Consider the following 11,444-nt stretch of genomic DNA (forward strand, 5'->3'; position numbering starts at 1 on the left):
AATTAAGTACCAACCTAAAAAGATTGATTATCTGCTTTTCGGTGCAGGCCATATTTGTTTAGCGACCTGTCCTATAATGGACACGTGGTGAAAGCACATATCTTGTAACGCTGGAGGCTGGAGGCTGGAGGCTGGAGTGATGGATCCTATTCCGTATTAATTGGAACAACAACTAGCACTTGTAAAAATTGAAATAGAAATAGAAATTATATTTGAGAGAACAAACAACTATAAAAAGAAGCCAAGTGAAGACAAGGTGGAAGTCAGAGTCCACAAAATTAAGCCGCTCACAGACAGAGAGAAGAGGAGAGAAGAGAAGAGAAGCCCAACTTACACTTCTTAACCAGCTCTTTTTTTGTTTCTCTTCTTATAAAATCCCCCTCTTCTCTATTCGATTCTATAATCTATAGCTCTCTTCTTCTCTTTCTTTCTCATGGCGAAAGGAACAGTGAAAACCCAGAAGGATCCTTCAAACAATAACAGTACTGCAACTAAAGTGAAAAGAAGAAGGAAGAGTGGACCAAGAGAATCTCCTCCTCAAAGAAGCTCAACTTTCAGAGGAGTCACCAGGTCTGATTAAGCTTCATGGGTTCATCAATTTTTTCTCCTTTTCTTCCTCTTCCTTTCCATTAAAGCTCCTCTGCTTCATTTACATTTATGGGTTTATCAGAATTCATCTCTTCTTCTTCTTCTTCTTCTTCTTCTTCTTCATCAGGCATAGATGGACTGGTAGATATGAAGCTCATTTATGGGATAAGAATAGCTGGAATGATTCTCAAACCAAGAAAGGAAGACAAGGTTCATTCATGATCAAGATCCTTAATTAAATTTATTTCTCATTTTTATTTTTATTTTTCTTAATCAAATTTATTAATTTGGGTTTTTCTTCTTTTTGTTTTCATTCATTGTATCTGGTGATTGGATTCTTCTGCAAAATAGTCTATCTTGGTAAGTTTGATTGATGGAAAATATTGTCTGTTTCCTACCTGCAATCTTTTTAATCTATTATTAATACTGACAAACAACTTTTTTTCTTCCCAAGAAAAAATGAATTAGCCCTCAATTAAGTAAATAAATTACAATTAACTTATGGGTCCCTATTGGTAAAATTTTATTTTTTTATTTTTTTATTTTTCTGAGTTCATGTTATTACTGGATCTATCTAACCTTCAATTAATTTTCGGTTCATTAAAGGAGCTTATGATGATGAAGAAGCAGCAGCACGTGCATATGATTTGGCAGCATTGAAGTACTGGGGAGAAGATACCATACTTAACTTTCCGGTGAATATTTCTTTCATTGACTTTTGGATTACATTTTAATTAGGTTTCTTTATCACTATTAATGTAGTATATATACTATATATTAGTGCCTAATTAAATCTATGTAATGTGTCTCTATTGTAGTTATCTACGTATCAAGAAGAGATTAAAGAGATGGAGGGCTTGTCTAGAGAAGAGTATATTGGATCATTGAGGAGGTAATTTTAACAAAAATACCAAAAAAAAAAAAAAACATTTGGGTTATTTATTAATTGGAAGAAAATTAGATAATATTGTACTAAAAACATTTTTATATTATGGATTAATTTTGCAGGAAAAGTAGTGGATTTTCTCGAGGTGTCTCAAAATATAGAGGTGTTGCAAGGTAATTGATAAGTAGTTATCTATGAGTTGTAGAGTGATGTAGAAGGTTTAATTTTTCTTGATTAGTGAAAAATCCCTGGTTTTTTCAGGTGGATATAGACATTTATGTCGAATCATGTTAAAATCCCCATGTCATGTGATTGTTTGTTTGGTTTCTTCTTTATTGTTGAGCATTCATCCACAATACTATCCCTTCTTATTTAATATTGCATTTTGAAATGGTCCCACTTATTAGAGTACTGGGCAAGCCTTGGTGCAATAGTTAAGTTGCACTATTGTGCAAATTGATGGTTGTGGGTTTGAAATTTAGAAACAACCTTTCTTGCGAATCAAGGGTAACACTACGTACATTTGCCCCTCTTAGACCCTGCAGTATCAGCACTACGATTTTTTTTGTAATTTGCTTAATCAATTGATCATATAATATAAGTCACTCTCTATTGATGATGACATTATGAAAATAATTTTGGGATTTTAATTTGCAGACATCACCACAATGGCAGATGGGAAGCTCGGATTGGTAGAGTTTTTGGCAACAAGTACCTCTATCTTGGAACATATGGTAATTCTTAATCTTAATAGTGTATAAATATCATTCTTGGTTACTACTAGTTCTCTCTTTTCTTATTTTGGTATATATGAATAAAAGTAGTCTTATTATTGTTTACCCCAAAAAAAAAAAAAAAGAAACAAGAACTAGTCTCAGTGTTTGAAAATGAATATCTGATGAAGTCTAGGTTAATAGTTCCTTGTCTTATAAGTGTGTTAAGTATTGTTTGAAAGTAAGTACCTGATGAATCAGTCTTGTTTGAAAGTGAGAAAGTGAGAAAGTGATGAATAAGTCAGATAGTTTTGAAAACAAAGGGGGGAGTGGGAGTGGGAGTGGGAGGGGGAGAAAGAAAAAAAAAAATGATTAAAAAAGATAGACATAGAGTGTACAGTTGGTCTTGTTGGACCCATATGTTGTATATATTATAAATACTTACTTAGTTCATACTAGGATGAAAGGGAACTAATTTAGTGTGAATTGGGTCACCTATTTGGAAGTAGTACTATTAGCATGATTTGATAATTAGCATAATTTGGTCGCATGGTCTCTATCCAAGCGTCTGGTCGCATGGTATCTACACAGGGGGCAGAGGCGTTATCTCACGGTGCCCTGTGAGAGGGCATAGGAAACACCACCAAGTAGAGATCTTTTTACCTAATCACAATTTGAGTTCCTTATCATATTTAAATCTGACTAATTAATGTTGTATATAACCAAGATCTTAATTTTCACTTCTATTCTTTTAATTCTTCATTTTGTGAAGTTCTTAAACATGGGGGGTATCAATACTAATGCATTAATCAAAAATAAGAAAAAAAATGACTTTCTTTTTGTGCCATATATCTCCAACTTAGGTTGATCCAGTAAATAATAAAAGGTATGGGGGTGGGGGGAGCCAAGTCAATCTTGTTGTTTAACTATGAGAAGGACTTCATTTGCTTTAAGGTTGATTTAGTAAATGTCAAAGTCCATGGTGGGTTAGCTATGTCAACAAGTAGCCTACAAGTTAAAAGAAAGAAATTGTAAAGAAATTAGATATCATGTGAGGACAAGCTAGCTATGGCCCACATAAGGATAATTCACCTTTTAAATCTTATAATGGAAGTTAATAGATATTAGTTATTATTATTATTATTTTAATCTTTGCTTAAGATATGAAACATTTGTATTAATTCATGGTTTTTTATTAGGACTGTGTTGGTGTACTAATGTCTCCTCTAATCTCAACTTAGTGGCCCAAGAAAGTGGCATCTTTCTAATCCCTTTTTAATCATAAATATTAATAATCTGTTAATCCAATGGTTCTGAATGAGTCCTTGTTGGTGTGCTAGCTTATGTCTCTCTTAATATGAAGTTATTATTACTTGTGGGGCCAATGCCGCATGAACTCGCCATTATAGACCGCATGAAGGTGATGGGAAGGTGTAGGCCAGTGCCATAGGTGGACTGGTGGAGACTAGAGACATACTTCAAAAATGCAAATATCTACCTAGTCTTTGGATCAGACAAGATCCATGGTTTAAGGATCGGTATCGGATCGATCGATTCGTATCAGTATCAATGGAGACCGATATTGATTTTTGCTCAATTTTATATTGGAGGATCGGTATGGATTAAGGGAAAAAACGTAAAAAAAAATTCCTATTTTTGAAGAAAAACATGAGTAAATTCGTTCGGATTACTAAATCTTTGATTTATATTGGATCAGTTGATATCAATACCAATACCAATCCTGATCCAGACTTGATCAGTTTAATTTTTAGTGCACGAGACTCCTGCTACTTCAGGGTTTAAGAGGGGCAAATATATGCAGCTTAATTCTCTTTAAATTAATAAAAATTTAAAAATATGATTAAGGGGACATGATTTGTGTATGGGAGATTCTTCCATGGAATCTGTCTTATAAGGGGTCTTTGGTCATTTTGAATAGACATTTATTTCGATCTATTATTGTATTCAATGTAGTGTGCATAGCCGTGCATGAAAACTATTGCTTATAATTAATTTCTAAGAAAAAGTTATGCCTTTTGATATAAGTAAGTAAATGATGTCAGGTGGCTTGTTTTGTTTTATTAGTTTAACACAAAATAAAAATAAAAATTTTTTTTTTCCTGAGAGAAAAAATGAGATAAGGTTGGTAATGGTTGGGAGAAGAGAGATGACCAACTGCCAACGGCTATTTAAGATTTGAACATAATTTCCGTTGAACCGCCACCGAATCTGGTTGACATTGATTTTTGTATTTTTTAACATTACGAAATTGCCACTGACCTTTTTTTATTATTCCATGCAGCCACCCAAGAAGAAGCAGCTACCGCATACGACATGGCAGCAATCGAATACCGTGGGCTTAACGCCGTTACCAACTTTGACCTCAGCCGTTACGTCAAATATCTTCGGCCAGACCAGAATACCAAACCATCTCCTGTGGACCCCACCAATCCTAATTATAATCCTAACCCAAATTATACCCTTAATCAAGAGGAAGTCTCAAGTTTCCTACACCAGGAAAGCCCAGACGCTGCCGGTGGCGAAACTGTCGTCACTCCGCCACCTCCGGCGGATAGCGGTGGTGGCGCGGCCACCGATTCTTTTGACGTTGGGGATCTATTGCTCGAGAGGTCATCGATGGCCGAAAGCCCTTCGACGACGCAAGAATCCGACCCTCCACGGTGTACCTTCCCGGAAGACGTACAGACTTACTTTGATTATCAAGATTCCGGCAGTTTTGGTTTCGCCGCCGACGACGATATGTTCTTCGGCGTTGATCTGAGCTCTTTTGTGTCACAATTCGTAGAGTGTGAGATGGACGGTGGAGATAATATCTTTAGGTGAAAGAGAGTATATATAATATAAATATATATTATGTTGTTCCATTACATATTATAATTCTTTGTAAAAAGGAAAGCTATCGAACCATAATAATTTGGAATAGTTTTTGGAAACTGTTTCTAAGAAGGGTTTATTAATAGGTGGTTCGTTATGTGTAGATTGTAGACAGGAAGGGAGGCTTTGTTGGGATTTGTTTATAGAATAGAGTTGGGGAAAGAAGAATTCTTTTTCCTTCATTAATAAGACATATATGTAGCTCTGTAAGATCTTCAATGGAAGATCTTTCAATTCTCAATGGAAGATCTCTAATTCTACTGTTTTTTAATTTTAAAGAGACAAAAACTATATCCATGTTTATAGTTTTCATTTCTATTTATTAATATTTTTCTTTTTCGTGAAAAAGGGAATTCCTTAAAAAAAGCTATAATAACAAAAGCGAGTGTGAGATCCAAGAGGGAATTACATATAATCAAATAATTAATCACTCCGGGCTATAAATAATGTTAGTGACTTAAATGAGCCAGATTAACCAAGGCCCTAGAAACCTAAAAAACAAAAAAAAAAAGGCAAAAAGGTCCATGTATAGCTGTGCATGGTGCATGATGCACGGTCATAATTGAAACCGTTAGATGAGAATTAAAATTTTTAAAAATACTAAAACCCAAGTCCCCCGGAGCTTTCGATCTTCGAGAATGATCCTACACACAATCCTTCCCCAAAGATTAATGAAAGAGAAATATTTTTGTTAAGGTAGGGGATTGACGAGTTGTTATCACCTCCAATTTCTATCCGCTTCAATTTCCTTCAATCCCTCACATAGGAGCGGATATAACCACCTTACCCACTGTCCGAACACACTGCCTAAGGTGGGGTAGGGTGGTCATTTCTGCTCCTATGTGAGGGATTGGAGGGAATTGGAGGGGACAGCGAATTGGAGGTGATAAAAATTTGGGGATTGACACATTGTCATTGTGGAATGGACTTTCCCATGCCAAGTCAATGGGAGGATGGTTTAGGAATTAGAATTGGATTGATTGTAGCGGCGGATCTGTATCAGTATTGATTGCATCGATATAATTCATGATATAGGAAAATAAATCATTGGAGAAAGAAAGCTACTTGGGCGCGTGTGGTGTGGTGTGCCGCTCCTACGCCCAGACACAAGGGTGGGTGATGACCACCGTGCCCCCAAGAGAAAGGTGAAATTTGCCAAGGGCACAATGGCCATTTCACCTGCCCCTATGTCTGGGTGCACGAGCAGCTAACCTCACGTGCCCATGTAGCATTCTCTATCCCATATATTTACGTGTTAAATATTGCATATGATGGACATATTTCTTACAATATGTATCTATAAAAAGTGGTGAATATGCTGAAAATCCATAAAATGTACATTAAATTTATAAAAAAATCTATAAAATTTATATAAAAAAAAAATCCATGAAATTAAATTAAAATGGAAAAACAATAACTAAGAAAGACCACGACGGTCCCAGAGGGCTTTCACAGTACCGCAAATGACCAAATTTCTCCTATAAATAGGGGTGACCCCACCCTCATTTTTCAGGCTAGAAAGACCCTTGCCCTTGGACGGATTCTACCTTCCATTTTCTCCCATTTTTGCACCTTTTGAACCTTCCTACAGTCCTTTTAATCTCCATTTTGTTAGTTTTGATCATCCTTAACTAAGGTTTGATCCATCCATTACCCCGCTTGAGGAGTGATCTTACCAACCCCATTTTCTAGCTTTCACTTTAGCCGTTATTCAATGGTTCACAAGTGTGGGGTTCCTTAGAGGACTTTCTACATCCAATTTAAACGTTTCATGTCTCTCAATTGTATGAATATGGTCCCTTAATGTCACAGACCAATATATTCGACTCTTGTACGTCTCATATCAATTGTATGACCGCAAGTCACACAACATATATTTGACTCTCCATCTCTTCATATCTTTTTTTCAATGGTCTGTATATGTTAGAGACCAAAAAAAAATTAATTTTTGAAAAGAAATATTCAAAGTTCAAGATATTAGTTTGGTAAAGTTAGATTTTGATTAAAACAAAAATTATAATTTATAATAGAAAGATGATGTTGACATTCATGCCCACTTAATTTCAACACTAGTTGGACTCCATGTGGTTGTTGAATCAGATATGTTTCAAAGGATTAAAACCGGATTCCCACACATTTCTCTTCTTACTTGGCTAAGATTTAGCAAGAATAAGTCAAGTGGAGAGAAAAAATGAACTACATAGTTTCTCATGATACCATGTGAGGACTAAATGTTTTCAATGGTTGTACAAAAATTTTAGTTGGGGAAACTGATTCTCTTTCACATGAAGATGTAAAACTTGATAAAGTCTTATATATAAAAAAGGGTGTACCCAGTGCACGAGGCTTTCGTCATTGTGGGGTTTAAGAAAAGTCATAATATATGCAATCTTATCATTGCTTTTTCAAAGAAGGTGTTTTCAGACTTGAAACCACGATTGCTTGGTCACAATGGAGCAACCCTACCATTGCGTCAAGACCTAACTTCTTGATAAAGTCTTAGATCCTAACAAAATAGGGTTGTCTCTATAAATCCTATTTTGTGATTCAACTCGAAGGGCATGTTAGTTGTTGATCAAAAGACCTTCACTAAACCTCCCTAGGTGATTTTTGGCCTACCCTTTGTTATATAGATGTTTAAAATTTAGTTGGCAATTTGGGTTTAACCATAGATTAAAAAAAAAGGATGTATTCAATGCACGGGGTCCCATCACTATGGGGTCTAGGGAAAGTCATAATGTATGCAGTACTCTTGCCCTGTTCCACGGAGTGATTGTTATGATATATACCGTACAATTAAGATTGGTATTAAAGTTATAGGGAAAAAGATCTCTACTTGGTAGTGTTTCCTATGCCCTCTCACAGGGCGCCGTGAGATGACACATTTGCCCCTAAGTAGATAATTCATCCATTGGCCTAGACGCTTGTGTAGAGACCATAAGACCAAGTAGAGATCTCTTGCCCTAACTTAAAAAGAAGAATATTTTCATCCAACGATTGATTTGACCAAAGATTCGTCCACTCGACTCTATAGGAAAGCTTATCTACATGGCCATCATAATAAACATTCTCCCTTGCAATTTGTAATATTGAAATTGATCTTATTGGTAATCTTCAACTCATTTGAAGGATTCTCATTAAGATTTTTTTGGAGAGTTTTACTTGAACACTAAAATGGAATTCATCAGTTGACTCCTATTATACCACCTTGTATTAGCATGAAATCAAAATAATAAAAATTTGTTTGCATGCAAGAGCAACTTTTTAACACTTTGGGAGTTGACTTGGCCAATGTTGGAACTTGGTCAATATCAAGGAAGTATTTATCTGGCCAATCCAATTTGATCAAGTTTGAATATACCATCTGTGAAGAGACTGACTCCTTGTCAAATTGTTGAACATTCTTCTTCTCAATTGGTGTCCAACTTGCAATATTCATGTCTAAGTTCTGGTCAAAATTTGTACAAATATGACATAAGGTGCCATATTGAACAGAATTTTATGGAACACCAATTTTGAGTGAGTTCACTCTTGACTCTAGCTTGAGAAGACAAAAAGAGTGAAATTAAAAAAGTTTTCCAATTGTTAATGCCGGTCCCTTACATTTACCAAAGTTAGCTATATCATGATACGTACGTACACCCATATGGGTAGAGAGAAAATAGAAATATAAAAATAAAAAAATATATAGAAGAGACGAGAGAGAAAATAGGGATTTTGGTTTTACAAACGAAACCTGATGTCCTAGCGTAATTGGGAGGTAACCAATCCTCGTACTCAATAAAGTAGTTAATTGGGATTCCAAAGTCTCTCTTTCATATCGGATTATCCCTATTTAATTCATTACAAGTAGTTACAATAACTCTAAAAATAGAAAAGGCCGTACCCAGTGCACAAGGCTTCCGCGTTTTGCAAGATCTGGGGAGGTGTTGGGCTCCTCTATAACGCTACAGGAAATGTAGTGCACATCCAACGTCCTGTAGTGCTTGGATACGCAGCCCAACACCCCGCTTGTGTGTTGGGCTGCATGTCCAAGTACTACAGGCCGTTGGATGGTGCGCCACACTCCATATCGTGCTACAGAGGACCCAAATCCTCTGGGGAGAGTTACAATAACACTCTCCCACTTAAAATAACTCCTATAATTTCTCCACTAAAACACTTACTCGTTACTAATAAACTATTCACTTCCCACTATTAATAAACTATTCAAATTAATCACCCACAATTTACAATAATCACAATTACATAATACAAAAGTTAAAAATATGTATTCTAACACTTAAGCATTGAACCACTTGTGTAGACTCATAACACACCCTCAAACACAAGTTGGCTCATAATGAGACTTAAAAGAAAGTAAGTAATATGATTTTTTAGACCTTGTGTGCCTTCTTTGGTCTATGCCTTGGAGCATGGCTACATTAATGGATCTCTTATTTGATTTGAGCCAATTGCAGACCTGAGACATGGATTATGAGGGATATATTAAAGTTCTCTTATGGAGGAGAGAAGGAGTGGAGGTCTATAGTTTATGCCTTTAAGGACACATGCAACAGTTTATATAAAATAAAATAAAGGTCATGGACAGCCAACCTCACCATCCCCTCTCCTTTCTCTCTTTTCAAAACAAATTATAAAACCAAACCACCCATGAGACTTCCAAACTAAGATTTTTAATTTTTTTTTTTTTTATATTACTTGCAAACTAATATTCATGGTTGACAGAATAAACCTTTTGCCACCAAACATAATGGCTTAAGATACACTTGAAACTAAATTTATCCAAAATAGGTAACCAAAGATACACTTGATTCTAAATTGACTAAAATACGCCGGGAATCAATGATTCTACAGCTCATCTTATGCCAAGATCCGGTCACCACAATCACTCATGAAATCACATATAGGATTCACATTTATTTTTATTTATTATGTCTTAATTCCATGCATGTACATAAACGTGCATTGTTTATTATATGGGAAAAAGATCCCTGTTTGGTGGCGCCTCCTACGTTCTTTCATAGGGCGCTATGAAATGATGCCCTTGCCCCTTGGGTGAATACCAAGAGGCGCTCTCCCATTGGCCCAGGTGCTGATGTAGAGACTGTGCGACCAAGTGGAGATCTCTTGCCCTATATTATATGGCATGTATGATTAAGGGTATCAATCGATTGGGTTTCAGTTTTTCGGTTTAGTTTTGATTATGTTCGGTTTTATTTGATTCCTAATTGATTTCTGTATTCGGTTTCATCTGATTCATACATGGTCTTGGTAATTCAGTTTAAATTCAGTTTAAGTAGAAATAATATGCTAATCCAAATAAAGTTGACAAGGAAATTATACAAATTCATAATGTCAAATCTGGTATGTTTCATCTTTTTTTACACTTATAGGTAATTTCACTTGTTGCGTCCTCCTGCAAGGTAGCTTGCACGGAAGAGCAAGGCAAACACAAGAGAGCCCTTTATTCCGGTGGGGGACTATCTGATGCTTCAGTCAAACCTCTCTAGCAACAGTTAAAAATGATAATAGTCAAGATGTCTCTGCTAAGGGTTATACCTGCATATATATAGTGTGGTTCGTAGGTAGAGGCGATGGTGGAGAGTCCTGTTTAGTGAATCTTTTATTCATAGTAAGAGAATCAGTCGTGGAGTCCTTTTAAGAGAGTGATCCCTAATTAGTAGGAACCTTGGGCGCTACTCTGGTAATTTCCTTGTAGGAGTGAGTCACCATCCATAAGTATGGAATCGATTGATCAAACCATCGTTCACGTGGTGGATTGCGTTGTTTTATAATCGAACTCCTTACGGGAGCGGGTATGGGTATGGCCTGATGGGCTTATAGCCATTAGGCCGTTCCTGACTATGATGACATGGTGTGACGCCATTGGTCGGCTAGATTTAGGTATATCATCACTCAACTCAACAAAGACACATGATTGTGGGTTTTCTATCGGTTAAGTTTGAATCGGATTACATTTTATTCAGTTCATTTCAAACAAACAATTTTCATTCTAAAACCAAAATCGAACCGAATCGAATGAAATTTCACTTTTCAAAACCAAAAAATTTGATTCGATCCAATTTCTATTTTGGTTTCGATTTTCAATTCCAGTTCTAAATATGATACCCATGTAAAATCTATAAATATAAAGCAATGCATTTCTCACTCATCTTGAGTGTGTTACCATTCTCATTTTTGTTTATTCAATTAATTCTGCCATCTGTTGATAACTGGAGTCTAAATAAAACTCTCAAGAAAATACCTAAACATGATTCTCATTATGGTTAAGAATGATAATTTCTTCTCAAGTTTTTTTTGACAGATTTTTTTGTATATATAAATAAGAAAATCAATCA

At 35.7% G+C, this 11,444-nt stretch overlaps 1 protein-coding gene across 1 annotated transcript; it reads left to right on the forward strand.

Annotated features, from left to right (window-relative positions):
• Positions 1 to 433: 433 nt before the first annotated feature.
• LOC122657660 (AP2-like ethylene-responsive transcription factor At1g16060) lies at positions 434 to 5,038 on the forward strand. Its single transcript, XM_043852433.1, has 8 exons — positions 434 to 570; positions 716 to 798; positions 940 to 948; positions 1,195 to 1,283; positions 1,407 to 1,480; positions 1,597 to 1,647; positions 2,132 to 2,208; positions 4,490 to 5,038. Exons 1-8 carry the CDS (start codon positions 434 to 436, stop codon positions 5,029 to 5,031), a joined length of 1,062 nt encoding a protein of 353 aa, XP_043708368.1. The 3' UTR covers positions 5,032 to 5,038.
• Positions 5,039 to 11,444: the final 6,406 nt, after the last annotated feature.

The sequence above is a fragment of the Telopea speciosissima genome, chromosome 4, assembly GCF_018873765.1.
Source record: "Telopea speciosissima isolate NSW1024214 ecotype Mountain lineage chromosome 4, Tspe_v1, whole genome shotgun sequence".
NCBI classification, from domain to species: domain Eukaryota; kingdom Viridiplantae; phylum Streptophyta; class Magnoliopsida; order Proteales; family Proteaceae; genus Telopea; species Telopea speciosissima.

Bases quoted from the DNA above. Each gene is read 5' to 3' on its own strand.
- LOC122657660 (XM_043852433.1), top strand. From the start codon at position 434: ATGGCGAAAGGAACAGTGAAAACCCAGAAGGATCCTTCAAACAATAAC. The intron at 1,481-1,596 runs GTAATTTTAACA...TTAATTTTGCAG, and splicing joins TATATTGGATCATTGAGGAG to GAAAAGTAGTGGATTTTCTC. The intron at 2,209-4,489 runs GTAATTCTTAAT...TATTCCATGCAG, and splicing joins CCTCTATCTTGGAACATATG to CCACCCAAGAAGAAGCAGCT.